The following is a 14,693-nucleotide window of genomic DNA, read 5'->3' on the forward strand; positions in this document are numbered from 1 at the left end:
GACATTTTGGGAACCCTCTTGGTAAAACATTATAACTTCTTACACTTTTTAATGAAGAAGCTCTCTTAAAGGACTAATTTGAAATTTTCAATATTCAGTAAAGGCCATTTCTTTCTGATTAACAATTAGCATTCAATATTATGGCACATACTTCTTAGAGCTTAATTTCTATTTGCCATATCAAGACTCTGCCTTTTTTGTTGGGCCACTTACATTTTCTTGTTTTTTCCCAACTCATAGAAATACATGATTGGAATATATATGAAATGGTTGAAGTTCTAGTTCTATTTTTAAATAAACAATGTCCCAGATTGCTTTTTTTTTTTAATCAAACTGTCTCATTTAGCATCAGCCAGTGACAGAAACTCCAGAGAGAATGGGACCGAACCCCACAATGAGCCCCATGAACTCTGACAGCGAAGAGTAAAAAAAGAACACAAACAGCCCCTCCTCACCCCAGGGGCCCCTTTTGTGTTGTTCCTGCCAACGCAGCAGCCCTCCGCTATATAGACCGCTAGCCTGCCCCACTGCACTGAACTCCATCCCCGCGTCCAGCAGCCATGGGGAAAGTGAGCCCCGCGCCGGCGGGAGGGGCCCGCAGCCCGGCTGGAGACCAGGCCTCTGAGCCTCTCCTTCCCTTCCTTGCAGATCACCTTCTACGAGGACAGGGGCTTCCAGGGCCGCCACTATGAGTGCAGCAGCGACCACTCCAATCTGCAGCCTTACTTGGGCCGCTGCAATTCGGTGCGTGTGGACAGCGGTTGCTGGATGCTCTACGAGCAGCCCAACTACCTGGGCCCCCAGTACTTCCTGCGGCGGGGCGACTACCCCGACTACCAGCAGTGGATGGGCCTCAGCGACTCGGTCCGCTCCTGCCGCCTCATCCCCCACGTGAGTCCACTTCCGTAGCAGATCCCGGCCTTGTAACTCAGAAGGGATAGTTTCAGGCAAAGGTTCAACATTTGGAGTAGTGATCATTCAGAATAACTGAGAGTTTGAGAGGGAAAGTAAGCTACTGTATATTGTTGTATATTAGTTCAATATAATTTGCCTGGAACAAAAGCAAATTGTTGCCCAGGTACCATTTAATCAACAAATATGTATTGAGTAAGTGCATTTGCAGCCCTGAGGATGTATAAGATAGAGGTCCTGACCTGGAATTATTTACAATGGAGTTGTAGAAAAACCACTAATATAACTAATATTTCAAAGAAAAATAATTAGGTGCTACTTTCTGAGCAGATAGGAGTGGAAAAGGATACTTTTACAAAGGTTAGTCTTTGTAACACCCTTTTACCATTTTGCTCCCCACTTGTTTCAGTTTTTCCTACCTGTACAAATAAAAGTGCTTTTTGTCAAGGGAGAGTGACACAGAGATTTTACATGTGGGCTACACAGAGTTCACATGTGTGTCAAACACTAAGGTTTTTGAAAAGTTAGTCCTTGGGCTGACTGATTTTTCTTTTTCATTTTTCCTCATTCATAAATTATTAACTGAAAATCAAGCATTTAACTGAGAGACTTCAGAAGCATCTAAGTCCTTGGTGATTTTTCCAAGATTTATTTTAAACTCAATGTAGAGTCATTCATTTCATAAACTGATTTTCCTGTTCAAACACACATGCCTGAAAAACTAAAAAAAAATTTTCCAAAATGGCAAAAATAGTAATAAGCTGTTAAAGGTTTGGTTTCTCTATGGTACAGTGTCCTGAGCATAGTGAACAGTTTGTCCTGGGAAGTATATGAATATATTGAAGTACAAGAGTTCCTTCTTAATTTTTAGTCCCACTTTATGATCTTGAAAAGGTACTGACTGAATTTTCACCTTTGAAAGTGAGGAGTATATAAATATTCAGAAGTAATTCATTTTTACCTTATATTTGAAAATGGCTTGAGCCTCACCAAACTGAATGGCATGAATGTGTTGGAATCATTTCATGGTTTGCTTTTCTCCTCTTTCCACCTGTGGATGGGCCAGGCTGGCTCTCACAGGCTCAGACTTTATGAGAGGGAAGATTACAGAGGCCAGATGATAGAGATCACTGAGGACTGCTCCTCTCTTCAAGACCGTTTCCACTTCAATGAGATTCACTCTCTCAATGTGCTGGAGGGCTCCTGGGTCCTCTATGAGTTGCCCAACTACCGGGGGCGGCAGTATCTGCTGAGGCCGGGGGAATACAGGCGCTACCATGACTGGGGGGCCATGAATGCCAAAATGGGCTCCTTGAGAAGAGTCATAGATATCTATTGAAATAAATGCATCATTTCTCAATCTGGAAACTAATAAAATATTTTCTGTTTTCCTGGCACTGGTTTGCTTGTGCTTTCCCTTTTGTCTTACTTTTATTTTATTATTTTATTATACACTCACACACACACACAAGATACAAGTGGAAATCAAGGTGTACGATCTTCAGATAACAAAATTCTCTCACTAGAACTATGCTTTCATATGAAGCAGAACTTTACAGCTTGTGAAACATTTTCATAATACATATCTTATTTGATTCTCTGGCCTTTAAACATGTTGCTGCTTCAGACTAGTTTGCTAGAAATCTCGCCAGTTTTTCTTTGAGGTGTGAAGATCTGAAAATTGAGGTTCAGAGATGGTGTGACCCACTTTTCAAATCAAGGATTCTGAAGCTAGTTACTACAATGGGCTTCAGAAGATTTTAAAATTCCCTACTGCTGCTGCTGCTAAGTTGCTTCAGTCATGTCCGACTCTGTGCGACCCCATAGACGGCAGCCCACCAGGTTCCCCTGTCCCTGGGATTCTCCAGGAAAGAACACTGGAGTGGGTTGCCATTTCCTTCTCCAAAGCATGAAAGTGAAAAGTGAAAGTGAAGTTGCTCAATCATATCCAACTCTTAGCGACCCCATGGACTGCAGCCCACCAGGCTCCTCCATTCATGAGATTTTCCAGACAAGAGTACTGGAGTGGGGTGCCATTGCCTTCTCCGTAAATTCCCTAAGTTGTATGCAAAAGTTAAGTTCACACATCTCTGGCAGACTCTCTCTGTTTTTCTCCTTTCATTTGTTTGCCTTTTTTTTTTTTTAAGTGTTTGATATTGATTCTGAGCTGATCTCATGACACTTTTTGGACATTGAAACATAAGTGGACAAATGCTGATGAGAAGAGAGAGGAGATGGTTCTGGAAAAAATTTTGTCTTCCAGATGAAAGGGAATAGCTGCCCAAGGTTCCCTCTTATTTCAGGCATTTACATTCAAGAGGTGACAAGCATGAGGGAGAAGCCACAGTTTCAGAAATGCTGGCCTGGATGTGGTCAAGCCCCTGAACCAATGCTAGCTATTTATTAGTCAGGGCTCTCCAGAGTAACAGAACCAACAGGGTGTCTATAGATATGAAAGAAAGTGGAAGTGTTAGTCTCTCAGTCGTGTCCAACTCTTTGCAAGTCCATGGACGATAGCCCTCCAGGCTTTGCTGTCCAAGGGATTCTCCAGGCAAGAATACCAGAGTGGGTAGCCATTCCCTTCTCCAGGGGATCTTCCCAACCCAGGAATCAAATCTGAGTCTCCTGCATTGCAGGCAGATTCTTTACCATCTGAGCCACCAGGGACGCTCAGATGAGGAGATTTATTCTAGGAATTGGCTCATGTGATTATGGAGGCTGAGAAGTCCCACAGTCTGCAAGCTGCAGAATCAGGAAAGCTGGTGGAATAATTCAGTCTTGAGTCCAAAGGCCTGAGAACAAGGAGTGCTGATGTGTCCGAGAACAGAAGACTGATGTTTCAGCTCCTGCTGGTTGAGAGAGTTACTCTCTCCACCACTTTTTTGATCTATGCAGGCCCTCAACAGACTGGATAAGGCATAGGTAGAGGTGATCTTCTCTACTCAGACTACCAATTCAAATCCTAATCTCTCCCAGAAATGTCCTCACAGACACACCCAAAAATAATGTTTTGCCAGTGATCCAGGCATCCCTTATCCCAGTTAAGTTGACATAAAATTAGCCGTCACACAAGGCCAGCAATCCTTTACTTTGAAACTTCTTGTAATGGAAGTAAAATAAACCCACATTTTTTTTATGCCACTGACATGGGTGTTCTGTTATTTGTAGTTCAATACACATTCCTGGTTGACACAGAGCATATGTACCTTTTCCCAAGGTAACTGCTTAGAACTTTATTCGAAAACTCGAGGAAATTCCTAATGGAAAATCTCTACCCTTCCCCCACCCCAAAAAGAAGAGAGGGAGAAAGTGAGGGAGGGAGAGGGAGGGTAGAAGGCAAGTCATTATAGAGCAATGAACTCATATGATATTTAACATATTTCAGACTTGGAGATTATATAACTTAGATCACTCATTTTATATAAGGTACACTAAGGTCCAGTTTTAATTTCAAACAGTTAATAATAGAAGTACATCAGAATTCAGAACTCACAGTTCAGAAAATCAGAGATTTTCCATTATGGAATCAGGAAGATTCTTGTCAAAATAATGACAGCACTAGTGTACAGATTCTTACCATGAGGTCATCGCAAGCAACTAACCCGGAATTGAATTAGATATATAGGATAATCCACAGCTGCGTCCCCTGAATGCGTGCATGTGTGCGCTCAGCCACGTCTGACTTTTTGTGACCTCGTGGACTGTAGCCTGCCAGGCTCTGTCGATGGGATTTTCCAGGCAAGAATACTGCAGTGGGTAGCCATTTCCTCCTCCAGGGGATCTTCCTGACCCAGGGATTGAACAGCGTCTCCTGGGCCTCCTGCACTGGAGGCAGATTCTTTACCACTTGAGCCACTGGGGAAGCCCAGGATTCTGTCTGCTGCTGCTACTGCTAAGTTGCTTCAGTCGTGTCCGACTCTGTGCAACTCCATAGACTGCAGCCCACCAGGCTCCCCCGTCCCTGGGATTCCCCCGGCAAGAACACTGGAGTGGGTTGCCATTTCCTTCTCCAGTGAATGAAAGTGAAAGTGAAGTCGCTCAGTCGTGTCCGACTCTTAGCAACCCCATGGACTGTAGCCCTCCAGGCTCCTCTGTCCATGGGATTTTCCAGGCAAGAGTACTGGAGTGGGGTGCCATTGCCTTCTCCAGTATTCTGTCTACATATATGCAAATGATATCCACACAGTTATATACATTTATAGCTGTATATGTATACTCTCCATATGTATGTATATATATGTATTAATATATTGCCTGTATAAGGTTATAGGGAAGTATAACATTGTTATCATTTACATTCTCCTGCTGCTTATTGTCTTACTTGTATTTCATTGCTAGAATCGTGGAAAGGAGAAGCAGTGATTATGTTTGTACTCAAAGACTGATCTGATCAAGTCATTTCCCTGATTAAAAACTTCTGATATTGTTCCACTGCCCACAGAAAAAAATTCTACCTTTTCAAGAATCTGGCTACAGATTATCCACTTCCTCTCCAATTACCAGGCCCTAGTCATCCTTTACTCCATCTTTTCCAAGCACATCAAGCATTTTCACATCTCTGAATCTGCTCACACATTTTCCTCACCCAGATTACTCTTCCCCACCTTCTTTCTGGTGAACTACTCATCCTCCAAAGCTTGATTACTTGTTGTTGTTAAGTCACTCAGTTGTGTCCAACTCTTTGTGACCCCATGGACTATAGCATGCCAGGCTTCCCTATCCTTCACCATCTCTCGGAGTTTCCTCAAATCAGAATGTACCCTAATCCCTTGGCCAAAAATGGATCTGAATCAGTTATATACATTAGACTGAAATTAGCCAAAACACCATACCAAACGGGTAATATGGAAATCTACTCACACGATAGGAAGTCCTAGGGTAGCCCAGGATTTAGGGATGGTTGATTCAGCAGCTCAACACTATCGTCAGAACGCAAAGTTTTGTCCATTTCCCACCATATTTAGCATCTGTATTATCTTGAAGCTGGTGTCCCTGGTACCATAGCTGCTAGCTGCAAATGGGGAAATATACAAGAAAAGTTGAGTGAAGGAAAGAACCTAACAAGTTTTGCCTACAGCACAATTGTGTCCAGAGCACCAATTCCCAGCATTAAAAAAGACCTTGAAATATTACCAGATCTTAAATGTAGGCTTTGGTGGTGTAAGATAGAATGGAATGAGTAAATGGGGAAAGAGGAAGAAAACCCAAGGAGGGAAAGGTACTAATAAAAAAAAACTTAAGACATTAATTTTATTAATTATTCTCTTATTATAAAGTAAGAGGACAGTAAGTTAAAGTAAACTGTTTTAAATGTTTTTTAATTCCATTTAAGTCACTAAGATTTATCACATTTTAATGTTTTCTTATAACTACAGTAAAAAAAAATTTTTTTGTCATATCATGCAGCCTGTGGGATCTTAGTTCCCCAGCCAAGGAGAGAGCCCTTGGCAGTGAGAGCATGGAGTTCTAACCCACAGTGGAATTATCAAAATCAAGAAATTAATTTGGAAAAATTAATATTGATTCCCCTTTTTTCTTGTTGCTAATGGAAGACTTTTTAAATCATAGTAAAATATACATAAAATTTACCACTATAGGCATTTTTAAGTGTACAATTCAGTGGCATAAAGCACATTCACATCATTGTGCAACCATCAACACTATTCATCTTTAAAACTTTATCATCATCCCAAGCTGCTGTACTCATTACACAATAACTCCCCATTCCCACTTTCCCCCAGCCCCTGGTAACCACCATTCTACTTTCTTTCTTTATAAATCTATTCCAGGTATCTCAAATGCATTGAATCATATAATGTTTGTCCTGTGTCTCACTTACTTCAATTAGGATAGTGTTTTCAAGGTTTGTCCAAGTTGTGAAATTTATCAACATTTTATTCATTTTTAATGCTGAATAATATTCCATTCTATACATATACCACATTTTGTGTATCCATACATCCATTCCTAAAAGGGTACTTGTCTTGTTTCTTCCTTTTTGCTGTAATAAAGAATGCTGTGATGATCATTCGGATACAAATAGCTGTTTAAGTCACTGCTTTCAATTCTTTTGAATATGCCTAGAAATGGAAATGTTGAATCATGTGGTAATTAAATGTTTAATTTTTGAGAAACTACCATGCAATCTTCCACAGTGGCTCTGCCATTTTACAGTCCCATCAACAATGCACAGGTTTTCCAGTTTCTCTGACATCCTCACTAACACTTATTTTCTGTTCTGTTTTTTGTAATAGTCATTCTAATGTGTATGAAGTATCTATTGTAGGTTTAATTGCATATCCCTAATGATTAGCAATGTTGAGCATCTTTTCATGTGCTTATTGGCCATTGTATTATCTTATTTGGAGAAGCTTCTAATCAAGACTTTTTTTTTTTTTAACTGCTCCAGTCAATGAAAAGGAAACTTTATTGAGGCCCCAGGGCCTTGGGCCTTGGGCACGAGGCCACCCTGCGCTCAAAGCAGAAGCTGGTGGAGGGGCTTTATTTAACCTCCTTCTTGGGGCACAGGTTGTTGGTTTGGCCTCACTTCTTGGAGCAGTTGACGGCACGGGGGTGCAAGCGAGCATAACACTTGTGGCAGATCATCTTGTTGCAGTTGTATTTCTGAGCGAGCTGGTGGAGGGAAGGCTCAATGATGCTGCCTCACAGAGAAAGCACCACGTGCAGGGTGGACTCTTTCTGGATATTGGATATTGTATTCTGACGGAGTGCAGCCATTCTCCAGCTGTGTGCCCACGAAAATCAGATGCTGTTGGTCAGGCGGGATGCCCTGCTTGTCTCGGATTTTGGCTTTGACATTCTCAGTGGTGTCACTGGGCTCGACCTCAAGGGTAATGGTCTTGCCCATCAGGGTCTTCACAAAGATCTGCATCTCTGAGTCTGCTGCTTGGCCACCTCATTGAAGAGAAAGGGCAAGCCTTTTTTTAAATTGGGTTTTTTTTTAGGGGGGCATTGCTATTGATTTTGCTGAGTTGTATCAGTTCTCTGTACATTCTGAATATCAATCCTTTATCATACATGATTCGCAAATAGTTTCTCACATTCCCTGGGTAGCCTCTTCACTCTGTTGATAGTCTCCTCTGATGCACAAAAGTTCTTATTTTGATGGACTCCAATATATCTATGGTCTATGCTTTAGTGTTATATCCAAGAAATCATTGCCAAGTCTAATCTCATGAAGATTTTCCTCTGTTTTCATCTAAGAGTTTTGTAGTTTTGTGAAGCAAACTCACTTAGAAGGACAGCGTGGATAGTGGAGTGCAGTTTATTACACTGGCAGGTCCGAGGCAAAGTTTCCTTTTTAGCCAGGGACCCCGACTGATTTTTGTGACAATCTTTTATACCCAAAGTGTATGTGCCCAAGCCCACATCCCCAAATTCTCTAAAGTCCACCTGGGACAATGTTAGTAAGAGATACAATCAGGTTACAAGCCATAGATTACATTCTAAAGCTATCTTGACATTCAGTTTAGTCTACATCAATAAACATTATTAAGATTACATAGTGGACATTGCTTTCCTTCTGGCTCTGGGAGATCTAGGTACAGGGTCTGCCTGTTTTGGTTTTTATCCATCTGGGAAGCCTGCTTAGCTGTTAGTATTTTATCTCTATGGCCTCCCTGATATGCAGTCCAAAGTTCACCAAAGTGTAAGATGGAGCTCCTTTTCTTTTAAAAATGGAGTCAGTCCAGTCAGGGCAACCTGCTTCTTTCCTTCTTCAGTTTAGTTCTTATATTTAGGTCTCTAATTCACTTTGAGTTAGTTTTTGTATAATACATATTGTAAGGTAAGGGTCCAACTACATTCTTTTGCATGTGGATATCTAGTTTTCCCAGTACCATTGTTGAAAAGACTGTCTTTTCTTCATTGAATCGTCTTGGGAACCCTGTCAAAATTCACTTGACCATGTATGTAAGGGTTTGTGTCTGTGTTCTCTACTCTTCCATTTGTCTATATGTCTGTCTTTATGCCAGTACCACACAGTTTTGATTAGTGTAATTTTGTAGTAATTTTGAAATCAGAAAGTGTAAGAATGTCCCAGCTTTGTCCTTCTTTTTCAAGATTGTTCTGGGGAGTTCCCTGGTGTCTGGTGGTTAGAATTTGGCACTTTCACTCGCAGTGCTCCAGGTTCAATCCTTGGTCTGGGAACTGTGTGTGCTTAGTCGTGTCTGACTCTTTGTGACCCCATGGACTGTAGCCCGCAAGGCTGCTCTGTCCATGGGGGTTCTCCAGGTAAGAATATTGGAGTGTGTTGCCATGCCCTCCTTCAGGAGGTCTTCCCAACCCAGGGACTGAACCCAAGCCTGCAGTGCAGGCAGATTTTTTACTGTCTGAGCCACCAGGGAACTGAGATCCTGCAAACTATGTGGTAAGGCCAATATTAAATAGATAAATAAAAATTAAAAATTGCTTCACACACACACACAAAGCTTTGGGTATTTGGGATCCATTGAGATTCTATCTAAATTTTAGGATGGGTTTTTCTACTGCCACAAAAAGTATCATTAGAATTTTACAGGGATTACATTGTATCTGTACACCATTTTTGGAAATATTCATATCTAAACAATATTAATCTTCCAATCCATGAACATATAATGTTTTTCCATTTATTTATATCTTCTTTTCTTCAGCAATGTTTTGTAGTTTTCAGTGTATAATATACTCATGTTAAAATTTTAACATATGTTGAGTATTTTCCATATCCTTAAATAAATTATTTGTGAATATGATTTTGGTAGCTGTGTAGAATCTCATCAGAGAGATGCTCTATAATTTACCTAGTTAATGCACTATTTTGGACATTTCATGTGAATCTAATTTTTCACATTATAAAGAGTGTTCTGATAAAATGCCACTGTGCATAACATTTTCATGTACCTTTAGCTATTTCCTTTGGACAAGTTCTTTCAAGTGAAAGTATTAGATCAAAGAAGTGAAAATTCAGTTCAATTCAGTCGTTCAGTCGTGTCCGACTCTTTGCGACCCCATGAATCGCAGCACGTCAGGCCTCCCTGTCCATCACCAACTCCCAGAGTTCACTCAGACGCACATCCATCGAGTCAGTGATGCCATCCAGCCATCTCATCCTCGATCATCCCCTTCTCCTCCCGCCCCCAATCCCTCCCACCATCAGAGTCTTTTCCAGTGAGTCAGCTCTTCACATGAGGTGGCCAAAGTGCTGGAGTTTCAGCTTTAGCATCATTCCTTCCAAACAAATCCCAGGGCTGATCTCCTTCAGAATGGACTGGTTGGATCTCCTTGCAGTCCAAGGGACTCTCAAGAGTCTTCTCCAACACCACAGTTCAAAAGCATCAGTTCTTCGGTGCTCAGCCTTCTCCACAGTCCAACTCTCACTTCCATACATGACCACAGGAAAAACCATAGCCTTGACTAGATGGACCTTAGTCAGCAAAGTAATGTCTCTGCTTTTGAATACGGTATCTAGGTTGGTCATAACTTTTCTTCCAAAGAGGGAGCGTCTTTTAATTTCATGGCCGCAGTCACCATCTGCAGTGATTTTGGAGCCCAGAAAAATAAAGTCTGACACTGTTTCTACTGTTTCCCCATCTATTTCCCATGAAGTGATGGGACCGGATGCCATGATCTTCATTTTCTGAATGTTGAGCTTTAAGCCAACTTTTTCACTCTCCTCTTTCACTTTCATCAAGAGGCTTTTTAGCTCCTCTTCACTTTCTGCCATAAGGGTGGTGTCATCTGCATATCTGAGGGTATTGATATTTCCCCAGCAATCTTGATTCCAGCTTGTTTCTTCCAGCCCAGCATTTCTCATGATGTACTCTGCATATAAGTTAAATAAGCAGGGTGACAATATACAGCCTTGACGTACTCCTTTTCCTATCTGGAACCAGTCTGTTGTTCCACATCCAGTTCTAACTGTTGCTTCCTGACCTGCATACAGATTTCTCAAGAAGCAGGTCAGGTGGTCTGGTATTACCATCTCTCTCAGGATCTTCCAGTTTATTGTGGTCCACACAGTCAAAGGCTTTAGTCAATAAAGGCATAGTCAATAAAGCAGAAATAGATGTTTTTCTGGAACTCTCTTGCTTTTTCCATGATCCAGCAGATGTTGGCAATTTGATCTCTGGTTCCTCTGCCTTTTATAAAACCAGCTTGAACATCAGGAAGTTCATGGTTCATGTATTGCTGAAGCCTGGCTTGGAGAATTTTGAGCATTACCTTACTAGCACGTGAGATGAGTGCAATTGTGTGGTAGTTTGAGCATTCTTTGGCATTGCCTTTCTTTGGGATTGGAACGAAAACTGACCTTTTCCAGTCCTGTGGCCACTGCTGAGTTTTCCAAATTTGCTGGCATGTTGAGTGCAGCACTTTCACAGCATCATCTTTCAGGATTTGAAACAGCTCAACTGGAATTCCATCACCTCCACTAGCTTTGTTCGTAGTGATGCTTTCTAACACCCACTTGACTTCACATTCCAGGATGTCTGGCTCTAGATGAGTGATCACACCATCGTGATTATCCGGGTCATGAAGATCCTTTTTGTACAGTTCTTCTGTGTATTCTTGCCACCTCTTCTTAATATCTTCTGCTTCTGTTCTTTATCAAGCCCATCTTTGTATGAAATGTTCCCTTGGTATCTCTAATTTCCTTGAAGACATCTCTAGTCTTTCCCATTCTGTTGTTTTCCTCTATTTCTTTGCATTGATTGCTGAAGAAGGCTTTCTTATCTCTTCTTGCCATTCTTTGAAACTCTGCATTCAGATGCTTATATCTTTCCTTTTCTCCTTTGCTTTTTGCTTCTCTTCTTTTCTCAGCTATTAGAGGGCTTTTTTTGGTGGGGGGGAGTAATGAAGTCTTTTTTATTTTGGTAAAAAAAAAAAAACACGTAACATGAAATTTACTATTTTAACCATTTTTCAAACACATAGTACAGTGAAAGTGAAAGTTGCTCAGTAGTGTCCAATTCTTTGCGACCCCATGGACTATACAGTCTGTAGAATTCTCCAGGCCAGAATACTGGAGTAGGTAGCATTTCCCTTCTCCAGGGCATCTTCCCAATCCAGGGATTGAACCCAGGTTTCTCACATTGCAGGCAGATTCTTTACCAACTGAACCACAAGGGAAGTCCAAGAATACTGGAGTGGATAGCCTATCCCTTCTCCAGTGGATCTTCCCAACACAGGAATCAAACCAGGGTCTCCTGCATTGAAAGCGGATTATTTACCAACTGAGCCATCAGGGAAACCCAACTCTTTGCTACCCCATGGACTATACAGTCCATGGAATTCTTCAGGTCAGAATACTGGAGTGGGTAGCCTTTCCCTTCTCCAGGGGATCTTCCCAACCCAGGGAGCAACTATTGCTAACTGTTTGGATGTTGCTGTGCAAAGATCTCTAGAACTTTTTCATCTTGTCAAACTGAAAGGAGATTTTAAAATACTTGTCCATGGTGATTTTGTTTTTTGATTCTGGTCACCACTTGAGGCATGTGGGATCTTAGTTCTCCAGCCAGAGATTGAACCCTGCATGGGAAGCACTGAGTCTTGACTACTGTACTTCCAGCGAAGTCCTGACAGTGATTTTTAAAATATGGTACTATGATTTTAATTTTTTCCTCCTTTCTTCATCTCTATAGTTTTCACATTTCTATAAAATTAGAATTTTTGAAAGAAACAATGTGGGAAAGTCTTAATAAACTTATGTGTTTCAAATAAAATTTTTCAAGGCAAATAGTTTTTTGGCTTTAGGCTTAAGTAACAAGAATCCAGACTGAGGAATGAAACAGGAAGTATCACAGTTGTATATAGTTGAGGACAAGATCTTTCTAAAGCAGTGGTTTGCATCCAGGGTTTGTTTTGCTCCAACAGGGGACATATGACAATATCTGGAGACATTTTTGGTTGCCATAACCATGAGGGTAATGCTAATAGCATGCAGAGGATTGAGACCAGGGATGCTGTTCAACATCCTCAAATACAGCGGACAGACCTGCACAATTAAGATTTTTTTGACCCAAACTGTCACAACAGTATAAGGTTGAGAAAATCTGTTCTAAAGAGTGGAGCACCAGAAGAAGCTGGTGGAGGTGGGGTGGGAGGGGTTTAAGGGAAGGAAAGAAGATTCCAGCCTGTGGAACCAGAATATTAACCAGAGAACAATCAGGCTTGCCCAGGAGCCAGGGGAGGTAGAGAAAGGAGAGTCTTTGCAAGATTGTAAGATTATAAATCTGTTATATTTGCATATAACCTCGAATTTGCACACAGCTAGAACTAATTAGGACTTCCCTGGTGGTTCAGACAGTAAAGTGTCTGCCTACAATGCGGGAGACCTGGGTTCAATCCCTGGGTCGGGAAGATCTCCTAGAGGAGGAAATGGCAACCCACTCCAGTACTCTTGCCTGGAAAATCCCATGGATGGAGGAGCCTGGTAGGCTTCAGTTCATGGGGTCACAAAGAGTTGGACACGACTGAGCGACTTCACTCACTCACTCACTCACTCACTCACTCACTCAGAACTAATTAGTCAAGGCTATGGTCTTTCCAGTAGTCTTGTACAGATATGAGAGTTGGACCATAAAGAAGTCAGACCACTGAAGAACTGATGCTTTTGAACTGTGGTGTTGGAGAAGACTCCTGATAGTCCCTTGGACAGCAAAGAGACCAAACCAGTCAATCCTGAAGAAAATCAATCCTGAATACTCATCAGAAGGACTGATGGTGAAGCTGAAACTCCAATACTTTGGCCACCTGATGTGAAGAGCCCACTTATTGGAAAAATCCTGAAGCTGGGAAAGATTGAGGGCAGGAGGAGAAGGGGACAATGGAGGATGAGATGGTTGGATGGCATCACTGATTTAATGGACATGAACTTGGGCAAACTCTGGGAGATGAGGAGGGACAGAGAAGCCTGGCATGCTGCAGTTAATGGGGTGGCAAAGACTCAGACATGACTTGGGGACTGAACAACAACAACAGAACTAATTAGGCTTAGCCCCTAATTTGCAAAATTATTGGTTAAATAAAAAGTTAGTGTGTGACTAATAACCACCATGAGCTGCCTCATGAACTCCAGAGCTGGGAGCTTCCTGGGAGACCCTGGCTGCGTCTGGAGGTGACCCTGGTCCATCAGTCTCCAGGGAGCAGAGCTGAGCCACGTGCATGAACAGGGCTTCCTGGAGTCCACCCCCCCCCCACTAATTTCCTCCCTCCAGCGTAATGTCTGCTGCACCCACTCCTCAGCCAGGAGGATGGGAGAAGCTTCTCTCTGGGGAAAACCCCATCCTCGTCCATCCATCCTGTGCAGAAGGCAGGTGCCTCTGTCCCACATCCTCACACCAAGGAGAAGCTCTCTCATCTAGACGCCTCCCGCCAGGGCCCATCCTGACCTCTGACCTGGTCACTACCCCCTGTTGTTCCTCAAAAAGAGATCACTTAGAATATTTAATAGATAAATAAAATATTTCATTACAAGTGTTAACCCGGTTAAGCGCTTTTGCTCGCTTCCCATCTCCTGAATAGGCTTCATTTAAAGGCCCCAGAGGCACCAAGTGACAGTTTTACGCGGGTCATCAGTTCGAAAGCTCTGGAGAGTCTAAGAGAAAACATACAGTAAGTCCCCCACCCCACCCCCGCCGTCATTATATAGAAAAGAGACAGAAAGGAAATCCCCCTCACCCGGGGGCCCCTTTTGTGTTGTTCCTGCCAACGCAGCAGCCCTCCGCTATATAGACCGCGCGCCAGCCCCACCGCACTGAACTCCATCCCCGCGTCCAGCAGCC

At 42.2% G+C, this 14,693-nt stretch overlaps 1 protein-coding gene and 1 pseudogene across 1 annotated transcript; one reads left to right on the forward strand and one right to left on the reverse strand.

Annotated features, from left to right (window-relative positions):
* Positions 1–560: 560 nt before the first annotated feature.
* On the forward strand, positions 561–2,251 carry LOC120854557 (gamma-crystallin D). The gene is made up of 3 exons (XM_040228667.1): positions 561–569; positions 649–891; positions 1,979–2,251. Exons 1-3 carry the CDS (start codon positions 561–563, stop codon positions 2,249–2,251), a joined length of 525 nt encoding a protein of 174 aa, XP_040084601.1.
* A 5,060-nt stretch (positions 2,252–7,311) lies between these two features.
* On the reverse strand, positions 7,312–7,830 carry LOC120854559 (annotated as a pseudogene).
* Between the last annotated feature and the right edge of the window lie 6,863 nt (positions 7,831–14,693).

The sequence above is a fragment of the Oryx dammah genome, unplaced genomic scaffold (genome assembly GCF_014754425.2).
Source record: "Oryx dammah isolate SB20612 unplaced genomic scaffold, SCBI_Odam_1.1 HiC_scaffold_27, whole genome shotgun sequence".
NCBI lineage: Eukaryota > Metazoa > Chordata > Mammalia > Artiodactyla > Bovidae > Oryx > Oryx dammah.

What these genes read in the sequence shown, in the direction of transcription:
- LOC120854557 (XM_040228667.1), top strand. An exon ending in CCTGCCGCCTCATCCCCCAC is followed by an intron (nt 892 to 1,978) that starts GTGAGTCCACTT and finishes TGGATGGGCCAG; the next exon opens with GCTGGCTCTCACAGGCTCAG.